This window comes from Panthera uncia, chromosome A2, assembly GCF_023721935.1.
Source record: "Panthera uncia isolate 11264 chromosome A2, Puncia_PCG_1.0, whole genome shotgun sequence".
Classification (NCBI taxonomy): domain Eukaryota; kingdom Metazoa; phylum Chordata; class Mammalia; order Carnivora; family Felidae; genus Panthera; species Panthera uncia.
The window spans coordinates 50,243,266-50,268,343 of record NC_064816.1 but is presented as its reverse complement, the minus strand read 5'-3'; the positions used below and the strand labels follow the sequence as shown (position 1 = coordinate 50,268,343).

General features: G+C 47.2%; 1 protein-coding gene across 1 annotated transcript in view; it reads right to left on the bottom strand.

Moving 5' to 3' along the window:
* SLC6A11 (solute carrier family 6 member 11) overlaps positions 1 to 24,099 on the bottom strand; it is a 134,519-nt gene extending 110,420 nt beyond the window's left edge. Inside the window, exons 1-4 of the mRNA XM_049641007.1 lie at positions 23,755 to 24,099; positions 20,388 to 20,522; positions 20,131 to 20,271; positions 17,003 to 17,093 (exon numbers count right to left, since the gene is read on the bottom strand). Of these exons, the coding sequence (XP_049496964.1) occupies positions 17,003 to 17,093; positions 20,131 to 20,271; positions 20,388 to 20,522; positions 23,755 to 24,013 (626 nt within the window). The 5' untranslated portion in view covers positions 24,014 to 24,099. The remainder of the gene's footprint in view (positions 1 to 17,002; positions 17,094 to 20,130; positions 20,272 to 20,387; positions 20,523 to 23,754) is intronic.
* Positions 24,100 to 25,078: the final 979 nt, after the last annotated feature.

Genomic DNA, 25,078 nt, shown 5'->3' with positions numbered 1-25,078 from the left:
TGGGGAGGGTCTGGACCAAGGTAGGGGAATGGCCCTAGAGGAGAACAAGTGGGCTTGAAAAAGCACAGGAACAAGGTGACTGCCTGGGGGTGGCAGGTAGGAGGGAAGAGGGGGTTCCCAAGTGACACCCAGCTTCATACTTGGATGGATGGCGGGCAGGTCATTAGCTGAGCAGGAGTGAATTGTCAAGACGGTTGGAGGAGGAAGAGGTGAAGAACCAATCTTTTAGACAAGATGATTTTGAGGTGCCTGTGGGACACCTAGGAAGCTGCAATGCCCAGAGGCAACTGGGTCTCTGGGTGTAAAGCTCAAGAAAGAGACACAAGGAGGAGATTCAGACCTGAGCCATCAGGGTGTTCTGGGAGCACATGAGGCTCCCTGGGGAGAGCTGGAGGAGGAGGAGGCAGGGGGAGGACGTGCATAGAGCCTCCAGAACCCCAACATTTACAGGACAGGAGAGGAAGGGAGGAGCCCTTGCAGGAGGGAGACAAGTGTGAGCAGAAAAGCAGGGAGCAACAGGAGAAGCCGGCATCCCTGGAGGTGGAGGGCATTCCAGAAGGGGAAGCAGTCCACCTGCCACGTGCTGCAGGGCAGCCTGGCAAGACGGAGGGTGTCAGGGGATTTGGGACCAGAAGGTGGGAGTGAGGCAGGGAGAACAGATCCTCGTGGGGCAGACTTCAGGCAGCTCTGAGTGAGGAGCAGACATGCAGTGGGATGCTGGTGGGACCCTGGTGAGTTTGGCTTTTATGGGTCAGAGACCGTGGTATCTGGAAGGGCCACACAGAACACAAGAGCTGTTTTACTTATAATGGGGTGAATGTGTTGGGGAAATCAAGAGGCCAGTTTGGAAGGAAACCATCCTTATTTTTTTATTTTTTTATTTTTGAGAGAGTGACAGCAAGCACATGCCCGTGAGCAGGGGAGGGGCAGAGAGAGGGGACAGAGGATCCAAAGTGGGCTCTGCGCTGACAACAGATGCAGGGCTCGAACTCAGGAACCGTGAGATCACGACCTGAGCCGAAGTCTGGCACTCAACCCACTGAGCCACCCAGACGACCACAAACTGTCGTTATTAAGAGACTGCCAGGAGAGAATTGGAAGGAGCTGGAAGCAGAGGGGACTATGGCAGGTGCTACATGAAAGCCATACAGCTCATTACATTCAGTTCACTGTGAGGGTATTATTAGACCCATTTTATGGGTGGGGAAACTGAGGCCAAGTGAGGTAAAGGAACTTGCCCAGATTAGGACTTGAAACCAGGTTCTTCCGGTGCCCACACCCTTTCCCCCACTGCTGCCCACCAGAAATGGACCCCAGCAAGAGGATGCCTCTCACTCAAGGCTTCTCCCCCATCCTTCACAGTCTGAGGGAAAATGGCTGGGTTCCCAAATCCAATCTCCAGACATCACCCTCATTTCCATCTCAGTGTCTCATACATAGAGAGGCTGAGTCTGGAGGGGAGGAAACAGCCTCACACCTGGGGCCTCCCTAGCTTGCAGAGCCAGGAATGGTCTGACCCCGGAAAGTGGAGAAGGAGCAGGCAGCCAGGCCCCTCTCCTCCACCGGCAGAGAGCCTGGGAGAGGCCATGTGGGAACAGCTCCCAGCGTGGCTGGCTAGCCGGAGAGGCCTCATCTTGATGTCCAGCACGGAGCCGGCAAACACATCACCTTTCTTTAACCTGCCACGGAGTAAGTGTTGCCAGGGACGCACAGACCGCCCTAAAAACTGGCGCTGAGGGGCTGGGCTATAAATAGCCTTGCTGGTCTTCCTTTCTGGTCTCCCCAAGCAACAAACAAACAAAAAAGGGCCCATCACCAAAACTAATGTGCCTTCCCTGCCCCCTCCAGAGTTTCTCTGCCTTCGGGGTTCTGCTCTCACTTCTCTGGGAAGAAAGAAGTGCAGGCCCCCAGCTCTGACTTGCTCCTATGAGCCCCAGCAGAGGTCCTAAATGCCGCTGGAGGCACAGGGCAAGGACCCTCCTTGTCAAGCAACTGAGGCCTCTGCATCATGCCATCTTCCAGCAGATAGTTATCAGGTGCTAACTCCATGCCGCGTACCCTAAGGACTAAAGCCACAACGATGAGTGAAGCAGGGGTGCCCTGAGAGAGCACCCCCTCAGGTTGTCGGAGAGCTTACTACCCAGGAGTATGAAGAAAACAACAAGGACCATGATAGCCTGGATTTCCTCATGCTCACTCCCAAGGTAAAGGCAACAGTTGTTCCCATTTTACAAGTGGGAAAAGTGTGGCTTAGGGAAATTAATATGCCCAGGAAGGCTGAGGCAGAATCCGAAGCCTCACCTGTTCGACTTCAGAGGCAGAGCTTGGAGCCACTGTCTGGTCATGGGGAAGATGGAACAGAACTGTGTCATTTACAGAATGACCTAGGTTGGCACGAGGAGTCAGGAGCTACTGCTCCAATTTCTTCCGTCACTGCAGAAATCCCCCTAGGCCATGCGGAAGTCCCCATCAGCCCCCAAGCACACCTTGACTTCTCCACCTTACAGGATTCATTCCTGTAAGGAATTCTTCCTCATTCTTCCTCATTCTCCCAAGCTGTAAAAATTCTACCTGTCCTTTAAGCACCAGCTCAAATAACACAAAGCCTCACAAAGTGTATTCTTGGTCCCTACCCATATCGTAAGGGTTAGTCCATCCTTTCATCTAAAGGTTAAGCGAGCATCTACTGTGCACCAGGCACTCCTAGATCAGGGGTCAACAAACTTTCTTTAAAGGGCCAGTGTGTAAATATTTTAGGGTCTGCAAGCCATATGGTCACTGTCCCAGCTATCTATCTTTGCAGTGTGAAAGCAGCCATACACAATTTATAAACAAGTGTGGCTGTCTTCCAACAAAACTTTATTTACAAAAATAGGCAGGAGATGGGGTTTGGCCAGTGGTCTCTAGAACCCTGTTCTAGGCTTTCCAAAGAACAGCAATCCTTCAAGACACTCAAAAGTTCTCACCAGGACCTCCGTGGAGAAAACGAAGTACACTGTAGCCCTCCTTTGAGAATCTCAATGATCATCAGAAAATTAAAGGTTCTAAGGAGTCCTGTGGTAAAGATACTTTGATTAACCCAATGTTTCCCAAATTTATTCAGAAGTATTCCCCATTAAAGCCAAACTAAAACCACAATGAGATACTATTTCATACCCACTTGGGTGCACCTACCAGGATGGCAGTAATCAAAATAACAAGTGTCCTCTAGGATGTGGAGAAATGGAACATCATATATTTTTGGTGGAAATACAAAACTGGTTTAGCCACAATGGAAAACGGTTTGACAGTTTCTTAAAAAGCTAAACATACAACTCAGAGTTTCCACCCCTAGGTTATTCCTAATAGCCAAAAATGGAAAAGCACCCAAATGTCCATTAACTGACCGACAAAATGTGGTGTATCCATACAACGGAATGTTATTTAGCCACAAAGAATGTTATTTATGACGAAGTGATACATGTGATAACATGGGTGAGCCTTGAAAACATGCTAAATGAAGGAAGTTAGTGAGACCTTGCATGACTCCATTTATATGCCAAGTCCTAACTAGGCAAATTTAAGGAGACAGAAAGTGGAGGAGTGGTTGCCTGCAGGCTGGAGGAGAGATGAAGTGTAAATGGGTACTGAGAGCCCTTATGACGTGCTGGAGATGTTCCAAACCTGTACTGTGATGAGGTCACGATCGGCAGTGATTCAAAATCACTGACTTGCGCACCTACAAGGGGAGCACTTTATGGAATGTAAACTGTAACCCAGTTACTAAGAAGTTGTCAGGAAGGGGGGCGCCTGGGTGGCTCAGTCAATTAAGTGGCCGACTTTGGCTCAGGTCATGATATCGTGGTTCATGAGTTCGAGCCCCTCATCGAGCTCTGTGCTGACAGCTCAGAGCCTGGAGCCTGCTTCAGATTCTGAGTCTCTCTTTCTCTCTGCCTCTCCCCTGCTTGCACTGTTTCTCTGTCTCTCTCAAAAATAAACATTAAAAAAAAATTTTTTTTAAGTTGTTAGTAAGAAGTGTACTGTGCCATGTTTCTGCCTTTCCAAAGCAATACTTCCTCGAGGGCATTACGCAGAACACACACTTAGGAACAGCACACTGGCACTCTTGCGTCTGTTAGTCCTGTTTTGCTCCCATTGTTCAGGGGAAACTGAGGCTCCATGTATTACTGAGCTTGCCTTGGATCACAGACGGGGTTTGCGCCCCAGTCTTCTGTTCCAGTGCCCCCCTGGCTGGAGGGTGAGATCCAGGAAAATAGGAGGCAGTGAGGAGCGTGAGTCTAGAAGAAGGGACTCTTATGGCATCAAAACTCAGGGAAGAGCCCTAAAACTTGTGCCTCATGGGGAGACATGAACAGAGGTACTGCAGGTCAGGAGGCAAAGTGCAGAAGGGGCAGGCCAAGCAACAGAGAGGCTGCCACGGCTTTGGGGAACCCGCTGGTTCTTAACATAGCACATCCTCATGTGTATTACCTAGGTCCCACGCAGCAGAGAGGATCTCACCACCCACAGCTGGGGTCCCAGGACCCTCCAATTCCTGACCCTTTCTCCTCCTCACCAGGACTCAGCATGGCCCAAAAGTGCTGCCCAAGCCTTTCCAGCCCCACCCCACGGGCCCCCACAGTACCACACCTCTGCATCACCAGCCACCAAAAGCTCTGATGAAGTCTGACCATCTTTGCCACCCCTCGTGCCTCTGAGACGTTCTGTGCCGAGGCTAGCAAAGAGCTACTGTCTGCCAAGGAGGGACAGCACGCAGGAGAGGCACACATGCCATTAGGAAAAGCCCTGGACAAGGAGCTCCAGAGTGGGGAGGAGGGGTCTATTCCCAGCTCTGGTGTCTATCACGAGGAGACCTCCATCCTTTGAATGTCACCTTATCCACCGGGAAGGGGGGCAGGCTGGACGCAGAAGTGAGAGGAGCTACCATTGGTCAGCTACTCACAATGCACCACTGTCCCTTCACACTGACAGCACCTTGAAGGGTGGGACAGGTACACCATTTCACCAACGAGGGAACAGAGGTTCCAAGTCACATGCCCAGGGACCCCACCAGTAAGTGGGAGAGTCAGGTTCCCCAGCTTTGGTGCTTCTTCCCCATCAAGATGTCTACCAGGGTCAGTCTAGAGCAGACGTGAGGATACATGTGTGTCAGGCATCTTGACAGTTTCATATACTTTCTTGTGGTTTCATTAAATATCATCTGGACTAGGGATGCCTGGGTGGCCCAGTTGGTTAAACGTCCAACTTCAACTCAGGTCATGAGCTCACAGCTTGTGGGTTCGAGCCCCACAGGGGACTCTGTGCTGACAGCTCAGAGCCTGGAGCCTGCTTTGGATTCTGCGTCTCCCTCTCTCTATCTGCCCCTCCCTTGCTCTCTCTCTCTCTCTCAAAAAATAAACATAAAAAAATCACCCAGAATAGAGTTAATGCACTGAAATTTGGTAACAGCCCCTTATGCATTATTCTGTGCCTGAGCCTGAATTAAAGTCATTCATTAACACCTGTGCCACCAGCTACAGGGCCATAAGCTATACACCAGGAGGCCAGCATCAATTTACATCTGTCATCACAGTAGATCAGAGTCTTTAAGTGTCACAAGCACCATCTGGCTCAGCTGAAAACAACAGTATTCTTTCAAAATCAAGATTCAACCATTTTCCTAAAGGAACCTCTTGAAATCCAGCAAAGACATAACCCAACAGGTGCTTTTGTTTGGTTTTTGCTGGGCACCAGAGCTTTCTCTTCACCCATTCCCATTCATTCCTCCCTCCTTGCATCAATTATATTCTCCCCAATCTACTAACTCTTCCTTCAAGGACCTAGGTCCAGCAGCCTGCAAAGAGAAGGGACATGCTGGTCAGATTCTGCCATTAGATAAAACAGGCAGCTGCCCGCATTTCAGACACAGGCAAGAGGAGCATGGAAGGGAGAAGGGGCGAAGGGACGCGGGTGGGGTGGAGAGTCCTTCTCTCAGCCCAGTTCTGGCTCTGGCTTGCCAAGAAAGGCAGTTTGGACAAGTCCCTTAACCTCTCTCTGCCTCAGAATCCCCTGTGTGGGATGAGGACCCCCACAGTGATGTTACATCATTTATCCCCTGGGTGGGTGGTTGGAATTGAAAAAGCGTGGCTGGAGGGCATGCTCCGGGCCAGGGCACAGGGCCAGGGCTTCCCCTTCCCCTGGTGCACCATCAAGACATGAAAGAAACCTCAGACAAAGCCCTGTGGTTCACTAAATTGCTACCTCTCATTATTTAGTGTAAGTCATCCACCATTTTTTTGTGTGTGAATACAAACACACTCGTGGCTGATTTTATATACAAATATCTTTACTCCACCAATGAACAAAAGATAATAGATCATAGCTCTTCAGCACTTCCTAATAAGCTGAATTACTCCTCCTCCGCCTCCCATTCTGCGGGCAAAGAAAGTGAGTTGCCGGGAGGTGTAAGTAAGGAACACACAGCTCATAAGTGGAAGCCACAGGGTTCAAATTCCTGTCCTGGGGCCCCAAAGCCCAGGTCTCTGCATCCCCATACCACATCACCATTCTTTTAAAGAGCATTTCAGTAATTCTGCGTACAAGCAGTGCTTCCACTCTCAGCTCATTGGTGCATTCAGACTGCATCAGCAGTAGAAGGGTTAACCGCTCCCTCTTGGGGCAGGGGCTCTGGGTGAGCGGGCACCCCAGGGCTGACAACTGAGGGCAGATAGCTTACCGCTGGTGGGGGGGGGGGGCGGAGCGGGAGCGTCACCTTGGGGCTCTATCACTGTCAGTGGGGGACAGGTGCTGCATGCTGCTTCTTGAAAGCAGGGGCCTGGGTCTGACTTCGGGGATGGTTACCAGGCTAGATCTAGAGGAAACGAGGGAGCCACAACAGTGGGCTTTGACACGTAACCCCTCTCAGCTTCAGCAGTGTCGACATTGGAATGCTATCGTGTGTGCTGTTTTTTTCCTTTATTTACTTAAACATGCTTCCTACATCTTCTGCAAAAAAAAACATGGACTACTTTTGCAACAAGGAAATCGAGTGTCCACTGGAGAACCCACTTCTGTAAAAGGGAGCTGACCTTTACAGAATTAAATTCCTGAACCTGGGAATTTCTTTTCTTCAACACACAGAGCAAAAAGAAAGGTAAGAAGAATGGAGCTAAATGCATAGGGAAATACTGACAGGAAGAGATTCTGAATTGTTAACAACAGCCTCAAAGTTTGTGTCCCCCAAAATTATATGTTAAACCCTAACCCCCAGGGTGATGGTATTAGGAGGTAGGGCCTTTGGGAGGTGATTAGGTCATGAGGGTATTGCCCTCCTAATGGGACGAGTGCCCAGAGAGTTCTCTTGCCCCTTCCACCAGGTGAAGGCAGAGCGAGAAGATGGCCACCTATGAACCAGGAATGAGCTTTCACGACACACCAGATCTACCAGCACCTTGATCTTGGACCTCCAGCCTCCAGAACAGTGAGAAATAAATTGTTGTAGAAGCCACCCAATCTGTGGTATGTTTGTTATAGCAGCCCAAACAGACTAAAACACATATTTATAAATTATGTATATCTGATGCATAGATGTATCTCATTTATGTAGCTGTTGTGTTTGAATCACTTACAACATTCACTACTTCTGCAACCAGTTAAATATTAAATAATTAGAAGGAAAAGGACAGAAAGTGCCAGTTTGGGTTTGCTTTGGTGCATCTCCTGAGAGCTAGGAAGGGCGGCCCTGGCCTGCTCCCTTGCAAGGGGGCTGGTGATCTCCTCCCTGCTCTCCTTAACTCAGGCTCCAGGAGCCTCCCTGGTGGTGAGGATTGAGCACAGAAGGAGGTGAATTCCTCTGGTCCACAGGAAACATCTGTAGGGGGAGGCAGCCCCTCCCAACCCCACTGGAGAGCAGCGCCTTCTGGAGAAACCAGGGCTGCCCTGGGGACAGCCAGAGCCAGGAGTTTTGAGTTCTGGTGTATGAGCTGGGCAATCCCTCAGCTCTTCCAAGATTATGTTTGTTCAACGGGAAAACAGAATTGTTTTTCTTCTGCCTATCTCATGGGGCTGATATAAAAATTAAATGAGATAATGTTAAGAAAAATGGTTTATATGATAAATAAATAATGACTAGTAAGTCACTACCAGGGCTGTGATTAAGATTTGTCACTCAGGAGGGATCATTATCATAAATGACAATGTATTCTGTAACCTCTCAGCTCCTATTTTTTTAAATTATGAAATAATCATGTTCCTGGTTTTAATTTTTTAACTCAAATAGTACAAAAAAATTAAAAGCAAACAAAACTCTCTTTCTCCATGCCTGTGTGCCCCCATCCCACTCTCGGGTCACCACGTTTAACAGCTTCCTGTGTAAGGTTCCAGAAATATTCTACGAAAACAAGGCATGTACATATATTTTTACAATTATGGTATTATATACAACTTTCTACACTGTGCCTTTTCCACTTAATTTGACCTTAGAGATTTTTTTCCATATCAACACATTTTCTGTTCATTCCTTTTTAGCAGTTCTTGCGACGATACCACAATGTATCTAATCAGTATCACATTTTACATGTGTCCCTTTTTTTTTTTCCAACGACAACAAATGATGTTGCCATTGGCATGCTGTTCATAACTAGAATGGTCACCCAAGTAGGATAAAGTTCCAGAAGTGGAATTTTGGGGACAAAGCTGACACACTGCCCAAGCACTGAGAGTTATTGCTAAGTTGGCTTCCACTGCCGTGTAAAAGCTATGAGAGAGTCCAGGCCAATTTGGAGCCTCCCCCCTGCCCCCATGAGGAAAAGCCCACCATGGATGTGTGCCAGAGGGTAGCTGGGAGGCATTAACAGATCATAGGGATGTGTTCTTACTTTCTCAGGGCACAGATTGGCCAAGCAGAATTACCACCATCCTCACAACACTGTTTCTGCCCATCCCTTCCCACCCACATGCCCTCTCTCCGGCAGAAAACTCAATTTCATGCACTTGGACCAGGAAAGTGTCCCCCCAGCCCTGCCTCCTGCGTCCACCTGGCAGCATGGGTGATCTGTCTTACTCCTATTATTCCATGGATGGGGCCTTTGGAGGCAGCCCATGGGATGATTTCAAACCCTTTGGAAAGGCACCAAGGTCCTTCACACTCGGCTCCAGCCTTGCTGGCTGCCGGCTCTTCCCCCAACACCTCAAGCATTCTCCCGCTGTAGGGTCGCAGCCCCCCGCTACTCCTTCAGCCCGAGGCCTCATCCCCCACATCCACATGGCTGCCTCCCTCACTTCTCTCAGGTACCTGCTCAAATGTCACCTCCTTAAAGAGGCCCTCCTTGGTCCTGTGACACTCTTGTTCCCTGCCTGCTTTTTCTTCAGCAGAACGATCCTGACTTAACCTAATACTTTCTGTGTATTTGATTGTCTGCAAAGCCAGCTCCACCAGGAGAGTATGTTGTTCTGTTTATACCGTATCCCAGAACCTACAATGCTATCTGACATATAGTAGGTACTCAGTAAAGACTTGTGAACTGACCAGATGCTCTGGCTCCTGCCTACTTCCTCAGCAAAGCCCCCACCATTCCCCAGGCTCCACATGCAGTAGTATGGCAGGTAAAGTCTACAAGCCTCAACATTTAGCTTCAGGTCTTGCTTCGGTTCTTGCTTAAGCTATTTCTCCACCTGGCATGCTATTCAATCACTCGGCTGGCAAACACATAAACTTCTATTCACCCTTCAAAACACAGCTAAGCCTCATCAACTCCATGAAGCTTTCCCCAAAGCCCAGGCTTCCTCATCTTGGCCCAATGCAACCATCCTACACTTATCTGTTGCTTTATATTTCAAAAAATCTTTTATTTTATTACATCTTTACTTTCCAGCTTCCCCCACCAAGCTGTGTGCTTCTTTGGGGACAGATAGCACCGCCCCCTCATGTTTCTGACTACTGATAAGGTGTCCAACACCTAGTAGGTTCTCAGAAAATGTCAAAAGAACAACCAGGTGAAGAAAATGCACTGAGAGTTCTCCAGGTCCACCATGAGGGGCATACAGACCTGGCTGATGAGACTTCTCTAAGAATGTTTAAAAGAATCCACGCAGACTTTCAAAGATGTGGATGACATCTTCCTTGTAAAAATTAGCTACCACATATTGAACACTTGCCACCGGGAAAGCATACAGGCCTCATCTCTTCTAACACTACTGAAAACCCTGAGAGTTAGGTCCTATGACCCTCCCATCTTCAGAGAAGCAGATGGAGGTTTAGGAGGGTAAGTTGCCCAGGGTCATGCACTGGGCTGGTAGAGGAAGCAATGACTTCAACTGGATTCTAGAACTTGCCGCTCAAGTCTACACTGTGCACGTCAAGGAGGTAATACACTGGGAGTGGAGTACTCCAAACTAGCAGGAGTAGACGGTGCCATGCAGTGCTGGGTTCTGACTTAGGGAAGGGTCGGGGGGCATTTCTGAACCTGCAGTAGGAGGCACTATGGCTGCTTCAGACACACAGGCTGACGCTGCATGAGGATCAGCCATGAATCCACACCTGTAGAGGCAGGGGTGAAGTGGGGCACCAAACCTCAGTACCAGGAGCTAACTTGGGCACCCCACTTACACCCCATCAAAGTTAGTATGTGTTCTCCCCTTTAATCCTCAACAGAAATCCAGAGAGGCTGGCAAAGCAGGGAATGTGACTAATTTCCAACTCACAAATAGGAAAGTCAATCACAAACATTCTCTTTCTGCACGCAGTCCTTTCCAAAGGGTCTAAACTATACCGGGCTCAAGACAGGGGAGGACCCATTCAATCCTCATCTCAGCCCTGCAGGTGAGTGTTATCATGATCATTTCCAATTTACAAATGAGGACAATGAACTTTGAGGAGTTAAGAAACATCTGTCCAGGGGCGCCTGGGTGGCTCAGTCGGTAAAGTGTCCAACTTGCGCTCAGGTCTTGATCTCGCGGTTTGTGAGTTCGAGCCCCGCATCGGGTTCTGTGCTAACAGCTCAGAGCCTGGAACCTGCTTGAGATTCTATATCTCCCTCTCTTCCTGACCCATCCTCCGCTCATGCTCTGTCTCTGTCTCTCAATAAATGTTAAAAAAAATTTTTTTAAAAAGAAACATCTGTTCATTTATTCACTCTTCCACTTACCCATCTCAACTAATATTTGTTAAGCACCTAGAATGTGCTGGCAGAACAGGGAGCAAACGAGGGCAGCCCTTCCTGGCATGGGGCTTACATTCTAATGGAGTGAGGGAGAAAATAAGCAAAGATGCAGGGATTTCAGTAAGGGCTACGTAGACAATAAAACAGAGCTATGGGGTTGAGAGGGGCTGAGTGCTGATATAGCTGGGATGGTCAGAGAGGGCTTCCCAAATGACATCTGCATGAAGATTTCATGGTAAGAAGGAGCCAGACACATAAGGATCTGGTGAGGAATCTTCCAAACAAAGGGAACAACAAAGACCTGTGACTGAGCATGGGTCAAGTACGTACAAAGGACAGAAGGAAAGCCAGGTGAAGAAGGGCAATGGTGGAGGGGAAGGAGTCTGAGAGGGAGGCAGGGCTGGGCCCTGGGTCCACAGGAATCAGGGCTTCACTCCAGCTCCCCTGCCTCCCAAATTTTGTGTCCAGAGAAAATCAAGTAGCCACATGATTTAGAAATAATGAAATTTTAAAACCTTGTCCAGTGAAGATACACCAGAAAGATAAGACCACACCCTTCTGAACAAAGATACAGAACTGAAAACCCTTAGGGCTTAATTCAGGCCCAGCACACAGTATGTGCTCAACAAATGCTGGTTGAATGGACACCACGCAAAAGCGATTTTAATTGTACACACAGCAAATATGGACTTGCTGGAGACACGTGGACTAATGGAATCCAAGGCCTGATGTGAAGACAGACCAAAGTCCACCTGATGCCACGACGGTGGTTACACTCTTGGCAGTACTCAATCCCAGCAGAGGACACAGGCTTAAAATTTAGGACTGCAAACATATTTAGATAAATGCTCAGATGCCAGAAGCATAATGAGTTACTAAGAAAACCAGAACAGCCTAATTTTGAAATCTGACATGAGAAAGACAAATTGCCCCTGCCCCATAGGCCCCTTGCTTGAACCACAGTCCAAGACTGACCCAGGGCCCAACCTTTTCTCACTGGCTAAGCCAATAACTTGTACCCTGAAAAGGGAAATGAACCTGTAAGACAGGGGGTGGGTTGGGCCAGGTGCCCAAGGTCAAGGTGAAGCTATGGCCAGTCATGTGCAGGGAAGTAACACCTTGTACCTGATTTTATGGCCGTTTAGGGGCTTGTCTCACCTCCGCTTCTAGAGGGCTAGAGTTGCATCCCACATTTCTGCCTCCTCCAAACGTGCAGTGTCCTTCCTATGAATACCAGGAACTCACACATTTATGGAATGAGTGAACGAGCAGGCAGCCAAGGCAGTCTATTTGGACCAAGCAGTGTGTGGGCCTGAATGAGGTCAGAGGCAGTAAGGAAAGGTACCAGGAGCACCCTGAGGTGGGGCATCCGTGAGCCAGCCACACAGGGAAACAGGACAAAGAACCAAAGAAGAAACATTTCTGAGGAAACTTGATACAATACTTGAAGAGCTGTCACACTGGCAAGGAATTAGACATGCTCCATCCAAAGCCCCAGAAGTCAACTGTCAGCTGAATTTAAGGAAGAACTCCTTCCCAGCAAAGTATGTGTCAAACTGTGCTGCATGGACAGCTAGCATTCAGGGAGTGGGGGTAGGGTGGGGGTAGAAAGGAACGACTCCAAATGATTCCACAGGAAAATACATTTGGCAATTTGAGTTAATCAAAGACAACAGATGTTCTTGCCAAAGGGCACAGTTTTCAACCCTTCTCAAATGCATGTAGCCCCAGTGGCTTTTCATAGGATGTTATGAACATCTCACAGAGTCTCCTTTCCAAGCTCATCTCTGGGAAGAGATGAATTAGAACCACCTGACAGGGGCGCCTGGGTGGCTCAGTTGGTTATGCGTCCGATTTCGGCTCAGATCATGATCTCACAGTTCGTGAGTTCAAGCCTCGCATCAGGCTCTGTGCTAACAGCTCAGAGGTTGGATCCTGCTTCCAATTCTGTGTCTCCCTCTCTCTCTGCCTCTCCCCTGCTCATGCTATCTCTTTCAAAAATAAATGAACATTTAAAAAATTAAAAATACATACATACATAAAAGAACTGTCTGACAAAAGCATCTTATGAAAAGGTGATTGTCACACAGGTATCTGAGTACCTTTAGGATGTAGAATTCAACACTGCACAGATGATACAGATGCAATCTAATAGAAAACTAGAACCATGGGTTCATTCTCCCATGGACTTTCATCTAGAATGGCCACGCGGTAGGCCACAAGGTTCAGTTACACACGAGGATGCTGTCTCCTCCCACCACTTTGTGTCCAAATAAGGTGATGATATGGATAGTGCAAAGGGATCCAGGAAGCAATCGATGCTGTTGGCCAGGGACCTTAGTGACAGGATGAATTCTTGCCAGAACCCACTCTGAGTTTTCGTGTAGTATTTCCAAGAAAATATTGCCTGCCTGTCTTCCTCACATGCATCTATGCATTCTGTAAATATTCCTTGGGGATCTTCCACAGACCAGCAGTAGTAAGTAAAGCCAGACAAGGTGTTCCTTTAGGACTACCTTTTGGTGAATACAGACAATAAACAAACATATTTCACACACACAAAAAAATGATTTAATTGAGGTTTTCTATATATGACACAAAGGAAATAAGTGGTGAGAAACAATGTAAGTTACACAGAGATCTTCTCCATTGTGGGGTTTCAGGATCGATTCTCTAAGGGAGCAAAGAGACCCTGTTTTACAGACCCTCAAAATATGCAGGTCACAAATAAGTCTCTGTAGTATGCCTCTGGGAAATCATAGCCCAGTGGGGCTGGGAAAGGCCACACCAGTCCACCTACCACAGTAATCCTCTCTCTAGCACATGTCTTATGTATGCTGTATTTGACACTATGACTCAGTAGGTCTGGGGAGGAATGGAGAACCTGAATTTCTAATCAGGTATTCTAATGCCACTACTTTGTAGACATTTAAGTAACACTATTGTATCAGGCATTAAAAAAAAACCTAAATAAATGGAGGGCTATACCATGTTCATGAACAGAGAGGCTCAATCACAAAGATATCAATTTTCTTCTAATTAACCTAATCATTCAATATACTTCCTACCAAAATCCCCACGAAGTTATTTTGTTCTTTATTGTTGTTTAACCTGACAAACTGGGTCTAAAATTCATTTGGTAGGCAATTTTGGAAAAGAACAAAGACAAGTCCCCACATGTCTTACCAGCTCCAGGCTTACAATAAAAATGTGGGTGTAGTATTAACACACAATTAGCTAGAGAGACAAATGGAACAGAACAAGAGCCCCAAAGCAGACCTGTATTTTTAAGATAACTATGTATGGAAGATAGCATTATAAATCATAGGAAAAAGATGAATAATTCAGTAAATATGGCTGGAAAATTTGATAATTTGTATTAAAAAACAACAACAGCCCTGAACTCCTACATCATGCCATGTACAAAAATAAAATTCCAAGTAGATTATATTCTTAAATATGAAAACACAAAACTTTAAAACTTTAAAATTTTTAACATTTATTCATTTTTAAGAGACAGAGTGAGCAGGGGAGGGGCAGAGAGAGGGAGACACAGAATCTGAAGCAGGCTCCAGGCATTGAGCTGTCAGCACAGAGCCTGATGCAGGGTTCAAACTCACGGACGGCAACATCATGACCTGAGCTGAAGTCGGATGCTTAACCGAGTGAGCCACCCAGGCACCCCAAAACTTTAAAACTTTTAGAAGAACATATAAAAGATTTTTTCCCCCAACTTTGGGTAGGGAAATACATCTTAAATAAGATACCAACTGTGCAAACCAAAAAGAACAGACTGGCAAATTTGACTTCAATAAAGTTAAAACTCCAAATGCCATAAATAAATAAGAAAAGCCACACACTAGGGAAGGCAATTTGCAGCATATTTATATCTAGAATGTGTCAAGATACTAATATCTAGAATGTGTCAAGAATTCCTACCCATGAGGAAAGACACACAATCCAAAGAGAAAAGAATGCGAACGGGAAGTTCACAGATGAGGAACCCAAATAGGGAAAAACACATGAAATGTGCTCAACCTCGCAAGTCATTAGAGGAATGCAAATTTAGAACAGTCGGATGCAAAACTTAAAAATTAACCAGACCAAATGCTGTCTAGAATATGGAACAGTAGAATTCTCATACACTACTGTTTGGAAAGTAAATTAGAACAATCCTTTTAGAAAGCAATTGGACGTTACCTGATAAAACCGATAATAAACATGCACGCTACCATTAGCAATCCCACTCTTAGGCACAGGCCTAGAAACCTTCCTTCACGCACACAGGGAAGCATGGGCAAGACATTTATTCAGTGTTCTTAGTAACACTGGGAAACTAGAGAAAGTCTAAATGCCCATCAAGAGGAGCTGGCTAAATACAATGTAGTCTTTTTATACATTGAAATACTATACGGCAGGAAAAAATAAATGAACCAAAGCTGCATGTATCAACAGGGGAACATCCCAAAACCAAAACTGAGCAAAGAACAAAGTTGTAAGAAAAGTAAGTAATGGATACCATCAATAAAAAACTTGTAAGTATGCCACAAAGATCTAGGTACTATTTGGGAGATGTATATATAGCATATATATAGCTAACATACAAATAGTTTATATATAATTTTATATAGAGCTTATAAATTTTTATAATTTTATAATTTTATATAAAGCTTTATAATTTTAATAAAAGCTTATTAAGGTTTATAATTACATATTAATATAGAATGTGTATATATATGTATGACATACACACACCAACTATAAACATGAGAATGATAAGTCTAAATTTAGCATCATGAACTCTAGAGAGGGAAGGAGATGAATGGTATCTGGGAAGAGAATTAAAATGACTCATAAAACCACTGCCCCTCTACCCTACTTATAATCAGCATTAGGGTAGGCAATGTTCTTGAACAAAGCCATACTTTTTTCAGATTGAATAGTCTCAGAAAACATTTAGCCCAACCTCTGACCCACAGAGGAAACATCTCTTCAATACCCAAAACGAGGTGATCCTTCTACCTCAGAAGACCCCAAGTCAGGGCCGCTGTGTACTGTTATGCAGGTTGGCACTGCACAATTCTGGAGCACACATTTCACAATATGAATGAGGCCCCCTAGGGTTGTGCAGTGCACGACTTCTATAACCATACGTGGCAGCCCTGTAACTGCCAGGTCACAGACCCCTTTGGGATGTTAATGAAGAATGCCCACCTCTGGGGAAATGCCCATTCACACAATTACTGCCTGTAATGTCGGTGGATTCAGACACCTCCCCAACAATGCTTAGTGACCCTCCACCAGGTAAACACTTTCAGGGTTGGGTGATCACAACCTTCAGAAGTACTTGCAGACCATGCTATGAAACTAACCTCTCCCTTAAGCACATTTAAACTTGCCTCTTTAGAACCTCTATCCATTCAAGTTCACCTGCTTCCTTTGCACATGACACTTCAGGTACTGAAGGAAAGCTAACCTGCCCTCTCTGCCCTGGAGACTTCTGCTTTCCAGGCTAAATACACTTCTGACTTAGTTTATAGCAAACATGCTATGTCTTCTCTTTTGTTAAAAACCCTTTTTTTTTTAAACTACCATTTTTAGCAAGAATTTCCTGCCCTAATAAGCAACAGGCATGCTGACATGCCATCAAAGAACAAGAAAACATTCCTCTCAGCTGCTCCTTTAGGAAACGTGTAAAATCTCCGCACTGGCTTCCAAAGCAGTCAAACGTCCCCAGAAACCAGGAAGTGCGAAGCCAGAGAAAGAAAGGGTCAGACTTTTTCCAAGGGTGGGGGCAATGTTAACTGAGCAGAACCAGGACAGAGGCCCCACAGGCCAAGGGACACGAGTCACTTTCCACTTACTCCCAAAACTCCATGACGGGAGAGGTGGCGTTCTGCAGGGACACATGACTGTGGTTGCTCACGTTCAGTTTCTGGAACTCCACACAATTCTCTACAGTGGAAACAAGACAAGAAAGAGAAGATTAACCTCTGCAAGGGCTGGACCTTGGGAAACATTCAAAGCTGATGGTGCAACCAGGTGGTTTTAACTAGCCGCTCTAAGCAAACATGCCTCAGAGAACACCGAGGAGGAAAATCGATCACTTACAGTTTAAATGAGAGGTCTGGTCTGATTAGAACAGGAGGGAAAGGTTTGGGGGCATGACACCTTCTCTCACTTCCACTCCAAATGCCCTATCAAACTCTCCTCCTGCACGGTTCCGAATTTCCTTTCCTTTTTTCCACTTCCCTACAGAAGCCCTCTCCATGGCATTTATCTGTCCTGCCCAGTGGCCCCAGCAGGGGTGGAGGGTCTAAAAGAGTGAGTCGGTCACAGTGTCCCTACGACAGTAATGCATTTGAGACTCTGTTTTCCTTCACGTAGGAAGACACTGATATCGCAACTGCCTCATAAAGATGTGGGAACTGGATGAAATGGCGTGAGCCTGTAGGTGTAAAGAATTTCTGCTTTCTTCCTCATTCCCTCGCTTGATTGGTCAATCCAAGAAAGGATTTATTGAACGTCTCATTTCATGAAACTTGATGACCAAGAGGGAGTTGAATTTCCAGTAAAAATATCCAACTGTTCAATCTTAAAGGCCCAGATTGACACCTTCCTCCAGGGAGACTTCATCTATCTCCCTCCCCTGAATTCTAAGAAAAGTAGAATGTAAAGACCCTCCAAGGAACCACCTTCTCCAACTCCCTTTAATTTTGAAGAGGAGAATCTAAGGTTCACGAACAGTCAAGGGACCCATATCCCTACCCACTCCCTCCTCTATAAAGTCAGTTAGGGACGGAACTGGGAGTCCACTCCGGCCAGTGCCCCATCTCGTGATTATCACCCAGGTCTGTTTCCCACCACAGAACCTGCACCTCTTTACAGCACCCCTGTTTACAGAGCTCTGCGCCAGACTGTGAACTCCCCGAGGGCAGCTGCACTGTTCACTCTGGAGCCCCTGCACCCAGCACAGAGTCAGTGGGGGGGGGGGGGAGTCTGTGGGGGCCACAACATCCTGAAAGGAGTCTGAAAACCTGAGATTATAGGAACCCTCATGCCTTTTTCCAGGGAAGGGAGCCCTTAGTTTTGATTAGTCTCTAAAACAGTGTGTCTCTTTGTTTTTTCCCTAGAGTAAACAAATTTCTCAGACATCCAACATTGACAAGGTATTTTTATTAAAATGACATCTGTGTACAAATAAATGAGTTATAAAGTCCTTGTGATTATAGTACTCATACGACTATAAAACCAGAATTAAATTTATGCATTAAATACCAACTATGGAACACAATTCAAACTGATAGTATAAAATGTATGTGTAGGACAATGCCATTTTGTGAAATTAAATGGATTTCCTGACAGGAGAGTGGAGCCAAAGGGAGGAGGCAGGGTCTGTGGAGTTCAGCTTGCCTATTCTTCCACTGGCTATTTGAGAAGCAATTCTACTATCATTTTCCTCTGGTCACACTTGCGCAAGATCTTCATTCTTACAGTTTGTGGCATTCCTAACTGGACTTTGATGAATACCAAAGCACCATTTACAAATTAAATCTCTGTGCTCTCCTCCATTGGCCACCATCATCCTACTTATCAAGAACCCATCTTAAACTGTAAACACGCACAACGCTGGGCACTGAAGTCTCCTGACTGTCCTCGGTGGAAGGTGGTTGTGCAGATAATCTAGAACATGTGCGTATTTTTAGAGTGCCCTCAAAATAAACACACACAATTAAATTATCATGGAGGACTTGCAGGCCTCCAAGAATATATCCTTGAATTTTAATTTGATAAACATCTCTATGAAGTCCCCAGCCAAAGAAAGGTTAGGAACCAGTGCCCTAAAGAGAGATAGTGAGACCTCCACACAATCCAACAGTGGGAGCAGGGCAGTCATCACAGCACTGGAAGTGACATCACAGCACTTTCTAGACCTACTACTCCCTACTCCCTGTTCCTTATGCTGATAACCAACATCCCACCCAATCTTACCATACCTCAGCCTGCAGGATGAAACGACCCTTCCAGGGACAACCTAACCACAGGTTATAACACAGATGGTGAACAGCTTAAAGCATGTGTGTTCATTCCAGTCAAAAGGCAGTGGCTGCCTGGAGCACTGCTGAGAAGGGTTCTGAGGCCAAGACTAGGCTCAAAAGGATAGAGTTCTACAGTCAATCAGCGAGGTCTGCTCTGAGCACAGCCATCACAGATAGGGAATAAATATGTTGTTGCTTTCCCTGGATTTTAAGACACCATCTTGATAGGATGGACAAATTGAAAAGCAAACAGCACATTAGAATCCAAAGTAATCTAAAGAGTTATCCATTCAAGGAAGTGGGAGAGTGGTACATTCAAATTTCTACCTGGGTTAGATTGGGAAAGTAAATAAGCAATGTGAGCTGAGTAGAGACTGTGGCCAACTTGTGGACAGATGCCTTATCCAAAGACAACTGCTTATCAGCCCCAGCTGCTGTCAAGCAAGACTGTGAGAATGTGGGTCTGCTATTGCCAGATCTTTTATTTATTTATTTTTTCAAGAGAAGCGGGAAATCTGGATTTTCATGTGAGGTCTTCTGGTTTTTAAATTTTGGCAACCAAACACATTTTTGAAATTCACTGATCACTGAGTTAAAGCCTAACTGGTCTACAGGCCCATGGTTTTCAACCCTTGATCTAGCCTAACCCGTTCATTTTACAGAGGAAAATCTGACACCCAGAGGGGCCTGGCTGGAACTAGAGCCTGAACCTCTCTCTGCCCACAAAGGGCTCAGTCTCTGTATTCAGCAAAGTGAGGAAAGAACATCACCATTCTTCTACCCATGCCAATTACTGAGCCAGGGCAACCAGACCCAGTGCAGAACTGATCTCCAGTTTCAGTGGAATCTGGATTCATGTCAAGAGGCCAGGATTGATGTCCAGGACAAGGGCATACCCCCAATCCCTGGTCCCCCAGCAGGACCTGCAGAGAGACCCTCCCTGGGGACCATACCTGTGTTCCACTCATGCCCACAGGTAGCCCAGGGGAGCTCGGTGGTGAAGCAGTTGCTCAGGTAGAAAATGGCCCATGCCAGGATAATGATGTAGTACACGTTTAGATGGGCCTCGATCACCTGTGTTGCATAGCCAATGCCTGAAAGAACAAAGGGAGTGATGTGGGTCTCTTACCACCTTGTTAAAACAGTCTCAGCTGCCTTTCACAGCCTGACATCACCCAGGCACCATTTCATTCTTGAACTCAGTGCTTACCTTCAAACAAAGGGCAAACTTTCCTCCAACATGTAATGCCACCTTCACTCGTGAACTGTCCCAGAGCTGTTTCCAAGAAAAAAACAGGAATTCCACAGCAAATAAAAAACACCACATAGGGAATCAGGAACGCCCCTACAAGGATGCAAAGTAAGGGAATGAGGTTAAAATTGCCTCTACTATTTCGAGTTCAGCACAAGAAATCTTTAATAATCACCTACTACGTGCAAGACATAATGTTCACTGAGCTTGAGGTCAAGTTCACATCTTGACGACCATAGTCAGAAAACATGGCCCTGGGTTTGTGCTCTCTGCACATCTACCTCACATCTCCCAGCCTCAACTTGTTCATCTGTAAAATAGGGCTTTTAATATTTAACATCCGTACCACTTATCTCACAGAAATGTTGTGCATCTAAGATGATAATGTAAAAAGGAAGTGTTCTCTTTGCTTAATTCTATAATGTATATATTTCACTCTCTAGCACTCTCTAGGTTAAATCCATTCTCTCCCTGAACATTACATTCTTCTTTTTTATCCTAAAGTAACCTCAACAGGCTAGGTGAAGGGGACCCCTTCTTCCTATTTACTTTGGAAGTGATCTGCAAAAAAAAAAAAAAATCTTTTTCATTAAGAAAAGCATTCTCAAGGAGATGTGCTATTAGCAATATGGCGCCCCAGTACATGAGACCCAGCTATGGAGTTGACTTATAAGGGGTTTGCAACAAGTATCTATCTCCCCAGAAGGCTGACTGAATCAATCTGAGAAAGACCGCCATAAGCTTTAGTGCTCCTATCCTGGTACACAATACCCACTACCTGGGCCTTTCTTTGAAACAAATGAAATAACTCAGGTGAGCATGAGCTACTATAACCAGAAAAGGATTTTCCAAATCCCTCATTCCCTCTCACCTGTTTAGTAACAAAGCTTGGAAACACATGCTATTCCTCACGATCTGATCTAACAAATGAAGGCTTTAACTGAAATTGCTTTTTGCTAAATGAAGTCTCTTCAGCCTTAGAACTAATAGCAACAATTTTGATCAAACCTGATAGTAGGACCACATCCATCAAATTTTGAAAGCCTCTTTGAAAAGCTTTTGGGGGCAAGATACTGTTTTGTTGTCGTTGTTGTTGCTGTTTTCGTTTTCTTAGTTTCACATTGGGAAAGAAATCCTTTAAACTATTGCTGGGATCTATGAATAGAATTGTATAGATTTTTTTTTTTTAAAGGCAAGCAGTGGATAATCAGATACTCCAGCTATATCAGAAGGCAAAAAGTGTGTGAAAGGAACAAGACAGTCTGTTTGCTGAATATAAATTTAAGTGATTAGAAGAAGCTACAACAGGTTCGCTAATATGCTGTGAACCCTCTAGAACCTAACAGCACTTTCTGAAAGACTTCTAGCCCATGTATTCGCAAAGCTAGTACTCAAGATAACCACCTCAATTAAATCAGGATATTTGTGTGCCCAATGGGGACTCTTGGTGAGTTAAAAAAAAAACCTAATTTTTAAATTTTACTCACTGCAACTTTTTTTTCTTTTAATCTGTGCAGAATTTGTAATTAACCCAATTTACTCTGTCTCCTCCTTTTAGGAATGCATTGTTTTGGTATAACAATTTCCTGTATTAAAAAAAAAAAAAAAGATGCTAAAACGATTTTTGCCCGGGACTACCCTAAACAGGGTTTCCACAGGTTTCTTTTTTTTCTTTTTTTTTTTTTAATTTTTTTTTTCAACGTTTTTTATTTATTTTTGGGACAGAGAGAGACAGAGCATGAACGGGGGAGGGGCAGAGAGAGAGGGAGACACAGAATCGGAAACAGGCTCCAGGCTCCGAGCCATCAGCCCAGAGCCCGACACGGGGCTCGAACTCACGGACCGCGAGATCGTGACCTGGCTGAAGTCGGACGCTTAACCGACTGCGCCACCCAGGCGCCCCTGGTTTCCACAGGTTTCTAAGAAGACATGGCAGCTAATAAAGGCTGAATCTGCAAAAAGGCAGAATTCAGCTGAGGCCACAGGGCACGTTCCAGGTCTCCAAGTCCACTCCCTCTGTCCCCAGTGCCAAGCCACCAACACCGGCGGCCACTTCATTACCAGTGCAGAGCAGGCTTGGAGCAGCCTGGGCTTTCAGGATGAATGTCTCCAAAGAAAGGGCCTGGGCCAAGCAGTACCCTTCTCGCTCTCCCTGCAGCTGCTCGAACAGGAAGTCCTACTCGGAGCGGCCTAACAGTGTGGTCCCTGCCAGCCAACTTCTGAGCCACCTCCACTGGGGTCTTGGGAATCTGCTAGAGGGGCAGGGGCACAGCAAAGAGAGAGGAATACATGGACACAAGCTTTTCCTGGGAGAAACTGTGCCACCCACGAAGATTTCACAAGGTCCCTTGCCACACACCTACCATCTGTCCTGCTGATAGGACAGGTGGAGGCTCCTAAAGTCCTTCAGCTGAAAGATTTGAGGATTCACTGCAGAATCTCCACCAAACTGACTCGGACAAGTCACTAGGAACAACTCTCTCATCACCTTCCTCTCCCTGTCCCCCACTCCACAGTCTCGAAGCATCTCCTAAACATTAAATCAGTGTCGTTGCTCTTTGTCCGTGTCTCTGACACCAGTGAAAGAAACCGCTTGGTGCCAGTGCTTCCGCCAGATAGGCCCGAAAAGAGGACCTAGTAAAGGCCTTAAGGGCAAATGAAAGACGGGGCGGGCAATCAAACATCAACACCTCGCCCAAAAGTCCTCCCTGTTGTCAGTCCAATCCCAGTTTAAAACAAGGCCTTGGTGTCAGAATCCCATCTTTATCTCTTTATGGGGTTACTTCTCTAACCCTTTGCATCCTCATCTGCAAAATGGGTTTGCCACTGCCTGCAGAGATGACTTTAAGGATGAAATGAGATGATGGGGGGAAAGCTGAGTCTGGCATTTCACTAAGTGCTCAGAACCCCAGCCTACACGGATCCTGATCAGAGTCCTTTTCCTTCACACTGGTTTCCAGTTGGGGAAGCTGAGGCTCCAAGGGGCTGTCTCCTGCCCCAGACGCTAAGGCACGTCTCAAAAGCAAGGAAGGGCTCCCAGCATGGGCCTCCACCCGACGCTGGCTCAGAACACACCTGGCGACCACGTCCTCGCGTGCTGGCAGGCGGCACATTCAGGTGCGAAGAAACGTGCACATGCGCCCTGGGACAGGCGAGCCTAGCCCCGGGAGAGCTCACGCGCCAGGTGGCCCAAGGCAGGCACTCCCCACGAGGGTCCCGCTACACGCAGGCGCGGGAGGGGTCACTCGCTCACCCCCTTGCTCCCCGCCCCCACCGGGCCGCTTTCCCCTCCTCATTCCCGCTCACGCCACGCACGCCGCCTCACCTCCTCCGTTCTTGTAGCACAGGTAAGGGAAGCGCCACACGTTCCCCAGCCCGATGATCTCCCCAGCCACGCTCAGCACGAACTCCACCTTGTTGTTCCAGTGGCCGCGCTCGTGGACCGCCTTGTCGCGCTTGTCGCGCGGGTCGCGCGCGGGCGCCGCGCCCCCGCTGCAGCCGCCGCCGCCTCCCAGCGCCTCAGACTCCCGCGCCTCCTCGGCAGCCTTCCCATTGCCCAGAGGCAGCGCCTTCTCCGCCGTCATGGCCGCGCTGGCTGCCTCGTGCGCCGGGCCCGGCTCTGCGCCGCCGCCCCGGGCGGGCTGGCTTTTCAGGAGGCGCGAGCGGGCGGGAGGGGGGAGGCAGGGGGTGGAGCTGAGGGGCCGGGCCGGGCCAGCGCGGGGACCGGGACGCGGCGCGGCGGCCCGGCCCTCAGGGTGCCCACGCCGCCTCAGCCCGGCAGGGCCCGGGAGCCCGCGAGCACCTTGCGCGCGCCGAGCACCTTGCGCGCGCCGAGCACCTTGCGCGCGCCGAGCACCTTGCGCGCGCCGAGCACCTTGCGCGCGCCGAGCACCTTGCGCGCGCCGAGCACCTTGCGCGCGCCGAGCACCTTGCGCGCCCTTCCTGTTCTCCTTCCTACTGGCCTCAGCACAAGAGTGGAAGCGCCCATTCAGGCCTAGGTTGGGCTGCTGACGCCAAACCCCCAAATTCCACCACTCACTGTAATCTCCAACAGTTTGGGCCTCGGTTGCCCATCTCTAATAAGGGAAGTGGGCTCTAGACCAGGCATCTCCAACTTTAAGGTGCACACCAAGCACCTGCGGGTCCCTGCAGATCCTGATCCAGGGGGTCGAGCTGGGCTGGAGCTTCTGCGTTTCTAACAAGCACCCAAGTGCTGTGGATGCTGCTGGTCCGGAGACCACACCTGAAGGTAACAGGGAGTAAATGAACTCAATTTCTTCCCACTTCTCAAGGTTTGTGAGCTCCCATAGGATGGGTACACCTTCATGTCTTGTTCATCCTCGTGCTCACTGTTCTAAACACAAGGAGGCAGGACAGTGTGGCAGTTAAGGGCATCTGTCTGATGGCAGGCAAACACAAGTTGAATCTCACACTCCACCTGTCTGAGCTGTGTGAAGTCATCTGACCTCTGTGCCTGAATTTCCTGATCTGCAAAAGTTAATACCAACAATGCCTTTCTTAGGGTGTGTGTGTGTTTGTGTATGTGTGTGTGTACTTAATGAGAAAATGCTTATAAAGTACTTAGTACGTTGGAAGTGCTCAATGAACATTAGCATTTTTTAGCATTATCATACAATGTGTAGTTACAC